The sequence below is a fragment of the Asparagus officinalis genome, chromosome 10 (assembly GCF_001876935.1).
Source record: "Asparagus officinalis chromosome 10, Aspof.V1, whole genome shotgun sequence".
NCBI lineage: Eukaryota > Viridiplantae > Streptophyta > Magnoliopsida > Asparagales > Asparagaceae > Asparagus > Asparagus officinalis.
The window spans coordinates 69,073,311-69,083,307 of NC_033803.1; the positions used below are offsets into that span (position 1 = coordinate 69,073,311).

At 39.6% G+C, this 9,997-nt stretch overlaps 1 protein-coding gene across 1 annotated transcript; it reads right to left on the reverse strand.

Moving 5' to 3' along the window:
- On the reverse strand, nt 5,681–9,218 carry LOC109826870 (2-Cys peroxiredoxin BAS1-like, chloroplastic). The gene is made up of 5 exons (XM_020393886.1): nt 9,174–9,218; nt 8,159–8,380; nt 6,706–6,831; nt 6,480–6,593; nt 5,681–5,969 (listed from the first exon to the last, which is right to left on the reverse strand). Exons 1-5 carry the CDS (start codon nt 9,216–9,218, stop codon nt 5,853–5,855), a joined length of 624 nt encoding a protein of 207 aa, XP_020249475.1. The 3' UTR covers nt 5,681–5,852.

Below are 9,997 nucleotides of genomic sequence, written 5' to 3' on the forward strand. Positions count from 1 at the left end.
ATCTATAAATTAGATGTGAGGGGTCTGATGGAAAATGTTCAAAGTTTAAGGAAATTTTGTGAGGTACCCTAAAGTTTAAGGGACTTATGTGAAATAAATAAAGTTTAGTGGGATTATGTGAGAAACCCCGCAAAATTCAAGGGGTTGTGCGAAATTAACCCAACAATTAACTTTGGACGTCCGGGTGGGCTCGGGCTTGGGCTCCAGCTCATGATACGGGCTACAACGGGCTAATTGTCGAATTTTATTATTAACGTAGAGCACCTAATTTTTAATAAGTTTCATTGGGCTAGTACTTATGTCCATAGATACACTTGTTCTCTATATAAATCTAAACTGAAAGGGCTTTTTCCCCCTTGAAACCACTTTTAAAAACAGGGTTTTTTAATAAAAATCACATTTCATTTTCAATTTATGCATGACCCACTTTTAAAGTGGGTTTTTATTCTAATCAACAATCTATTAGCCAAATGTTCACTAGAAACTAAAAATAACCTTCAAAAATGCACATTCAGGACACATGACTCGTGTCCTAACTAGATCTAAACATTAACAAATTGAGTCACGTGTATTGAATTTGAGTTTTTAATTGTGTTCTTGAAGTTTTCAGTGAAAATTTTGACTAGAAGATGGAGCAAAAACCCACATTAAAGATTGTTTAACTATAATTGAAAATAAAAGATCACTTCTGTAAAATAGCAATATTTTAAAGGTGGTTTCTAGGAAAAAAAAATCAAACTGAACTAATTAACTCCTTGGATTAAAAAAGATCCCTCTCTTTCTACATCTTTTAGATGAAAAAAGAAACATAAATTATTTAATTTAGGCAGATAAAGTGACATCAATTAAGTAACTAGTTAAGAATTGCTGTTTCTCAAAGTTAAATGCCTCAATCCAACGAAAACAACTCATTATATTTGCCCGATGAGTTTCTAAAGGATCGGCACAGAAATCTACATTGGTCTTGACTAATGAGTGGGAGGAGATGATTTTATTTATTTATGTATTTTTATTTTTTTGTAAGTTCATTTGGATGATGAAGAAGTTCAAAAAGTAAAGCCCAAGTTGGGAATATAGTATAATTTACAGGAAGACTGCTTCCTAATGCTTTTTTATCAGAATATGTGCTTTTAGAGCATTGTATAAAGATGATAAAAAAAAGATGCTCTTAGACGTGATAAACCAAAATAATGATGAGATTCTGAACATGAAATTATATCTTGCTGTTCTTTTAGATGAATACCCTAGGAGGCCATAGCAAAAGTTTAAAAAAGAGGAATTAAGAAGAATGATTAACATAGTTGACCTATTTGACAATCCGAAGAGTTTAAACTGTTAAAACTATTAAGAAGGCTTTATTTTAGCCGTTGTGATCATTTTTAGTGTTTAGAAATAACGAGTATTTTGTAAGTAGAGGGGTTAATTATTAATCCGTCTAATAGGAGTATTAGTAAATTATAGAAGGGTTAGTTTAACCCTTCTGCAATTTTGGTGTTTGGTAAATTATGAAGGGTTAACTCACATTAACCATCTATATAGACTTTTTACGTGTTTGATGAGATAAGAAGATGGTAAATCTCATTAACCCCTCACTTGTCTCGCTGACAAATGACGCCCTAAAGTTTAAGTTTCACCCTTTAATACAACTTTAATTAGGTACATGTCAAACCAAAAAAGAGAGCAAGAGAAAAAATAAAATGAAAATTAGCCTCCTTTCTGCACGCTAGCATACAAAAAGATCAAACGATGACAAATATACTTTTTGTCGACCTTTATACAAATAACCCATATTATATCTTGCTAATATTTTCACGTGCAGAAGCCCCACTCTCCTAATCATTGGCTTCATCGTACTTAATTACAATAATTCCTCACTAATCCCCATCCCATAATAAACAACACAGTAAGATCCTTTACCTTTAGATATATCCAATCTATTACATCCAGATCCAACGGTCAGGAGCTTCTATTATGCCAACCTTTAAACCAATTTAAATACAAACCAATCATTTCAATTAGCGGTAATCGTTTCTTAATCGACATCTTAACTCCCGAGGGACGATAAAAAAGCCCGAATTTTCGTCCGAAACGCCACGTCAAGACCCGACACAGACCCCTCCTCGAAACCGATCCCCCCGCCGCTCCAATCGTAACCACGTGGCTTAGTTCTGTGCTTCGAAATTCCCCAGGATCTCGAGGGCCACTGGGCCCCCACTCACGGACGTCGTCCTCACCACCGTCAGGCAACGGTGTCGGCGCCGCCGCGGCCCCTCGACCTCGCGAAGTAGTTCTCGCGGAGCGCCTGACCTCCGCCCCCGCCTTTTGAATGAACCGCCAGCGACCGGGCAACTTCACCGCCCTCCCCCGCCGGGCGGCACTCGAAGCACGGCCTCGCCGTCGCTGCTCCGCGGGCGGCGTTTCTCTGTGCCTTAACCTGCTTCCGAAAACGCCCGGCCTCCACGCGCTTCAAACGCGCTGCCAGCTCAGATTATCGTGAAAGTCGCTCCCGAGTCATGATGACCCGCCCGTTAACGTCGGTCCCCGGCACGAAAAACCCGCGCGCAGCTTCACCTTCTTACCCCGACGGTTATCCGATTCAGCCGACTGTAGTAGTTAATTCCCCGAAAACGTTCGTGACCGTCGGTGTTCGCCCTTACAAAAGGCGCGAACCTGACGCCGTCGGGGAGTCCTCTCTCCCGCCGTTAGAGTCAGGCCGGGACCCTGGGGTTGTCGTCGAATCGTGGGCAGACCATGGCCAGTACGGATCGGGTGAGGTTGAAGCGCCCGGGGAGTGGAAACGGCCCGCGGCCCGAACCGGCACGGCGCCGGCGGTGCTGGCGGTCGGGACGAGGGAGAGCCGACGGCGACGTGCGGGTAGGCTTTCCCGCGCTCAAGGGTCAGGCGGTTTTCGACAGCAAGAGCCCGGCGGTGAGCGGAGCAAGGCGTATATGACGAGGTAAGGGGGGCGAGGGAAGGAGCAGTTCCTGGGGGAGGCGCATTTTCGGGCACTTCGGGTGCGGGTGGTATGAGGCGAGCACTTGCCGGCGATTTGAGCGCCGACGCAGCTTGGAGCGAGGAGGGACGTCTGGGAATGAATTTCGCGGGGGAGGGGCATTTCGGCCAGAGGGTAGGAGCGTGCAGGCGACCACGGAGGTTGCTGCCGGTTCGAGGAGGAGGGGGATGGTCTGGGGGCGGGATGCCGAAGCCCAGCGGCAGATGAGGTAGCCGCCGTAGGAGTGGGAGAGGACGGGGGTAGGGCATTTCGGGAAGGATGGGACCTCTTGAGGTGCGGGCGCGGTGGAGGGGAGAGGGAGAGGAGGGAGGGGAGGGAGTAGGGGTTGGGTGGGGCGGATGGGGTGGAGAGGGGGCGAGCGGGGAGGCGGGAGGAAGGGTGGAGGAGGGAGGAGGAGAAGAGGATTGGAGCAGGGGCATTTTTGGGCATTGCTGTTGGAGACGAAGGAAGGAAGGCATTAAATATATAGGCGAGCTCCATTGTCAGTGGGGTCCCACCGGAGGGGGCTTGGTGGCTGGTAGATCAGATGAGATTAAGGTTTAGCCCCGCGTGATTAGCGCTAAATGCTCCCTCTTGATACAAATTTTCAAAACCAACCTTTTTGTCAAAAAATTCCCAAAAAAGACCCGTTTCAAGCTTAATTTTAAAAACCGACCCAATTGGACTGAAACTAGGTCGGTTTTTGAAGAAAAAAACTCCCAAACTTCATGGGAGTTGAAGTCCCGTGAAGTTTTGTTATATAAAAAACTTCACAGGATTTCAACTCCCGTGAAGTTTGGAAACTTTTTTTTTAAAAAACCAACCAAGTTTCAGCCAATTGGGTCGATTTTTGAGATTAAGTTTGAAATGAGATTTTTTTTTTTGGAATAAAATTCAAAACAGTTCGGTTTTGAAAATTTATCATACTTAGAAAGGGTTATTTAGATATCAGTCCCTCAAGTCTTCGGTAATTTTACTTTAACCCCTCGAATCTTTGAAATTTCTTGCGCGTACGTCAAATCTATTAATAACCGAGACAACCATAATAAAGATCACATGCAGACAACTCTTTGTTTTTGGACTTCAGCGCCCACAAACTCACAAGCTCTGTCAATATTTTTAGTAATTTTAGACGTTTCTATTAGTTAACAGTGGTGAAGATGGTCCGCGGAAGGAGGATATTTGAACAAAATGGCAAATTTTAATCATGCATTTTTTTGGTTCGTATTATTGGTAGGTGAATGACTCCAAGATGAATGCTCCAAAATGTTTGAGTACTCATTTCATGCATTAATTGCCCTCTACTGGTCCTCACAACTTAAATAATCAAGTAAATTAGTACGTGGATTTAGACATTAAATAATCCTAGGGGCACACCATTAACCACACTCCCAACCATATTCTCATACTCTCTATAGTGCTAGTGGGCCATGCATGATATTTTTTAAAAAATATCATGCACGGCCCACTAGCACTATAGAGAGTGTGAGGGTGTGATTGAGAGTGTAGTTGATGGTGTGCCTCTAGTGGGACTCGTATAGATACTATTAACAGTAGTCTAGCTCGATTATATCCTAGGATCATCAGTTTGAGTAGAATGAAAAGGTTGGAATTACCGGAAGCAAGGGAGGCAATATGAGTAGAAAGTACTACCGATCGCCTCACTTAGGGGAAGATTGGGGACTGAAGCAAAAGAAAACCATTGATGAAATTAATAAATCAAAATTTTTTTTTGTTCCTTCTTATAAAACTACATCTCCAATTGACCTTTGATCCGTTTGCATTCATGAACGTGTAAAGATTGGTTCATTGTTTAGATTTTCTAGAATAGCCTAAAGGGTGTGTTTGGCAAACTACACGAAACTAGGTAAGGACCGGTCCTGACTTAGTTTTGTGCTAAACCGGTTTGGTTTTTTTTGGACCAATCCCTCATGTTCAGAAAGAAAATTTATTTAATAGCCAGTTTTAAGCCAGCTCTAGCGCTCTCATTAAGCCAAACAAAAAATAACTTTAAAATCGGATGAGGTTTAGTCCTGACACAATTTTACGAGATTGACATACAAATCCTAATACTTTTTTGCATGTGAGCTCCACTTGGTAAGGTTTCCCTTCATTTCTATCTCAAATCAAATCTCTTCACGTTTGACGTTGGTTAAACATGGGTCAGTGACCGACCACGCTCGTTGTTGTGGCCCCATAGTTTTGAAACAGAGCAGCGGCGGTTGCTCACTTGACGTGGGCTCAGCGACGTTGACATCTGCCCACTGTTTACTGCTAGAATAATGATTGATGGTGAGTTTGTCAACAAGTTAAAATTGAGTCAGGTCTAGTTCTAGTTAGTTCTATCTTAAAAACCAGATCTCTAATGAATCGGAAAGATGATCCGAACTTAGATTGGTTTTGATTTAGGAAAACCGAATTATAAAATTGGACCAGGTTCAGTGCCGACCAAGTTTTAAGGGTTTACCAAACGGCATCATGAGACATCATCTTAATAGGGAAATGCATCGATCAAAAGGGTAAAAAAAGCTTGACAATGAGAACTCCAATTGTTACCACCTGCATCAACACACATAGACACCCAGATAGTAAGAATTGCCTGAAAATGTAATTTTGCAGCTAATACATGTAGACCCTCATCAAGATATACACTGGCTTTACAGTAATACTAATTTTGGCAACGCCTGAAGCAAAAACTGTTCGAACTTCAGATGAAAATTTCCTCCGATGATTTTATTCAAGTCACGGGCACAAATGAAATCACAACAAACTCAAAACAAGGCCTAATCACAACAAAAACATATATTTTGCTCTTCAAACACCAAAACACTAACTAGTTTAACCGCGGAGATCCAGATTATTAGATAGCAGCGAAATATTCCTTGCTCAACTTAGGATCAGGCTTCATGGATTTCTCCCCAGGCTTCCATCCTGCAGGGCACACTTCGTCCGGGTTCTCTTGCACGAATTGCAGAGCCTGGAATAAGTAGGATGAATCAAAAGTTTAGAATAAAGAAATAATAATTTGATTATAATGTCAACCAACTAAGATGGAAACCTATGACGACCAGTAATAATGTGCACCCCTCTGGATTCACGGGGGAGAGGGAGATTTTCTGTAATTTATTCTTCTTAAACCACCAATCTTTGTGTTTTAAGAGCTAATAAATAGTTGCGAAGTGATAAAGGCTACTGAAAATATTGATGAGGGGGTTATCTAGAATTCACCTGTAAAAATTCATCCATTGTTTCGTCTGGAAATTGCAAATGCAACTGAACTTGTAATTTGTGAAAAATGTTGTGGTTGCAATTGTCGAGCAATTATTTGTTTCGCTTTAATTTGTAATTTTTTTGTGACTACAGTTGTAAAATGACAATTTTTTTTACAGAACTGACTTAAAGTTAATATAACTGCAACTAATTTTATTCGGTCACTCATTTTAGTGGGCTAACGCTGAAACTACACATCTATCTCATTAGTTTTTACCTGAAGAGTCCTCATGGTCTCGTCCACACTCCGACCAATGGCAAGGTTGTTAATAGTCGAATGCTGAATAACTCCTTCCTTGTCAATGATGAAGAGCCCTCGAAGAGCAACCCCCTGTCAGACAACAGCCATGCTTTTCTTTGTCAAAATGGAATTCGGCTAATCTTAAGGTCAAACAAGCCTAAAATAATTAACTTTGCATAAATATGGACAGTCTGATTATTACCTGGTCCGGAATCAACACTCCGTATGATTTGGAAATTGATTTCGTGACATCTGAAATCAGGGGATAGTTCAGGTCCCCAAGTCCACCTGACTTCCTATCAGTTTGAACCCAAGCAAGATGGGAAAACTACACAAAGACAATAGAGTTGTACAAGAAAATCTAGACCAATACTTGGATACTAACAGTCTAACAGTATAATATACAGCCACAAGACAATGAGTATCTCTTTTTTTTTGTGGGGGGTGCGGAACTCTAGCATTCCTCCTCATGATCTCTGCATGTCTTGAGTCTCGTAATAAATCATTCCTCCTCATGATCTCCGCAAGCTTCATAAAAGCACCACTGCGCATTCTAACATAGTTAACACAACTATCACTAAATCCATTATATATCTGGTCCATGTGTTATTTTCTATTTTGATGTATTTTCTCTTCGCTAGGACATGCACGTATAGATCTACGTCTACTTTACATTCTCCTCACGAATGCCATAACCATAACTAAAACAGAAAGTGCAGCACCCGAAACATATTAACTACTGTCTCTTCATCGATATCACCATCCATCTAAAACACAAGCAACATATAACTAAGCACAACATCATATAGCCAATATCATAACAACCCTTTCAACTAGGATTGATTTCATGATTTTCCATCAAGGAAAGCAAAAAATTAAACTCAAGGTTCTAGTTATCACACCAACAGGTTGTATCACCCTTACCATCAAGTTGCCCTCTTTAGCCAATTATAAACTGAACCTATTATTTTCTGATGAACTATAGGGTGCTTATTACCTCATACAAAGATCCATTCTAGATTGAATATTTACTTAGTTGAGTATGAGTTGGGCATAATATTTCCGATAGCTACAGGCTCCTATACAAGTCAGTCATAATATTTCCATAGATACCCAGCCATGTGAACAATTTGTTAGTACAATAATTCAGAAACCAAACAAGAGAGAAGGCTGCTGTCTCGTACACCTAAATTATTTGTGATATTAGTGATAAATGTAGCTGTCAACTTTACATGATTATCAATTATTTCTGCCTAATGACAAGACAAAAGGCCAGAAAACCATCCTAGCCTCTTTTGAACAATGCATTGCGTCTTCTGATTAAAACAATTAACAAACTTACAAAGAAGCCACTCATCTATTTTGGTTCTCTCTTCTAATCTCAAACACAAACTGAACAAAAGGAGCTACAACCTCACAAACAAAAACCCCCCTGGTAGCTACGAATACATGAAGAAGAGTTAAAACAATTGGGTATTTTTGTCTCTTCTTCTCACATAATAGAAGGTTAGACATCAAACAGCGAGAATGCAACCGAGACCTCTAGATCAAAAATTCATTCTTATAGATCAAAAACACCACATAAAGCTATGTTTATACCTGACAATTTGCCAAAATTTTGAAAAAAAAAAGAGATTGACGGTTCAAGATTGTACCTTGGTGGAGAGAGAGCGCCGGAGTCGACGAATAGCAAGAACAATGCCAATCCCAAAACCTAAAACCAATATCACGTGCCGGAGCCGAGAGGCGGGAGAAAATTCGGGAGGGAAAGAGCGAAAATGAGAGGGTCGAAGAACGCGTGGTGATCTTAACCCTAGGGTGAAAGGAGAGGGGAAAAGGCCATACGCGGTTTTTAGAAAAAATTTGCAAAATAGGATCTATTTTGTTAAATATTTAGTAAAACAGACCGTTTTGCTAAATATTTAACAAAATAGACATTTTTTTGTCAACAGGTAAAAAAGAGATCGGTTTTGCAAAATAGACATCTTTTTTGCAAATTTCTTCGTGGTTTTATTCACTTTCCAGCAAAATCGGGGTTTTGGGTCCCACGAACACTCTTCCCCCAATCCCACGTTGTATCCGCTTTATGCCTCACTTTTTTTTAGCCGCTTAAAACGAACCAAACACACATAAACCACCAAAACTGACTATAAACCCATTGTCAGTTTCCGTTTCCCCTCATTTTTTGCTCGTTTTAGCCCAAACAAGCAGCCCCATAACATAAGCATTTCTCTTTAGAGGGTAATTTAACACACATCATTTAATTTTTTTTTCTGATCTTTTTTTAATGAAAAGCTTAAACTTCATAAATCATGAAGGGGGTTAGTCACCTAGAACTTTTTAAGTAGAACTGAGATAATTGGTAAAGTGGGATAATATTTTGACACTGGGATAATTTAGTGGAACAATGATGGGTAATTTTTAAAGTGGGATAATTTGGTAGGATAATTTGGTGGGATAATGATGGATAATATTATGAAGTTGCATAATTTGGTGGGGGTAATGGTGGGTATAAATTACTATTGTTAATAATTGTATATTAAAAATAATATAATATTGATAAACAAATTCTAGTAATAACTATAAAATATAATGCAATAAAGCATCACTATTCATCTAAAATAATAAAATAATTTACAAATAAATAAAAATCTAAATCCCTAGAGTGACTTGAATTCCATCATCCCACATGACTTCTATCATCCCACATGGCATCTGCCATAGAATTTCTCCAAGCTCCTACAGCTGCTCGTTGAGTCTGTATCTCGTCTTCTTTATCGGAGTCATCGTCTGCATTAGCAACATTTCGTGGAGCTTCTAGTGGAGGATCATAAATGTTGAAGTTCAAATCTCATAACATCATAAAGGGAAAAAAATAAGCATTTTTCAGCCATTAACCCTTTGGACCAATCTCATCATGATCGCTAAAACCAAATCAGCAAATAAATGAAATGTACACAGGAATCATCCATGGCCGCTAAACAGATGATTGACAGATGAACTATAAATATCCCAATCAATTTACTAAGCCGATTTAATAATAATAGATATCACCATTAACCATTCAACATCTAATCATCAATGCGATCGCAAAATTGCTTTCTAACTTATAAAAAAACATAAATAGCCTGCATATCTTTAGCACTAACCCACCAACACTATTTTCTTAACCTAAACCACTGTTGTGGAGAGAAAACTTAGATCAAATAAATAATAATAAAGTAAATTAACGTCAAAAACTATCAATAAAGTAATACATTTTGAAGATAATAATAAAAGATCTAATCATCAAAAAAACAAAGTAAAGACAGAAAAATGAACGGATGATTGACTTCATGGTAGAGAAATTTCTAGGCAGAGAAACTAACCAAGAGGGAGGGAGGTGGGGTTTCACTTTTTTTTTCCAATTGTATTCTTTCCAATGTGTGGGATAAATTGAGAGAGGAGAACTTATGGCTATATATATAGGTAGTATAATTTGTGGGATAATTATG

Bases quoted from the DNA above. Each gene is read 5' to 3' on its own strand.
- LOC109826870 (XM_020393886.1), bottom strand. From the start codon at position 9,218: ATGCCATGTGGGATGATAGAAGTCATGTGGGATGATGGAATTCAA. The intron at 8,381-9,173 runs GTCACTCTAGGG...TTAACAAAATAG, and splicing joins TGTGGGATGATGGAATTCAA to ATCCTATTTTGCAAATTTTT. The intron at 5,970-6,479 runs GTAAAAACTAAT...TACTTATTCCAG, and splicing joins AGACCATGAGGACTCTTCAG to GCTCTGCAATTCGTGCAAGA.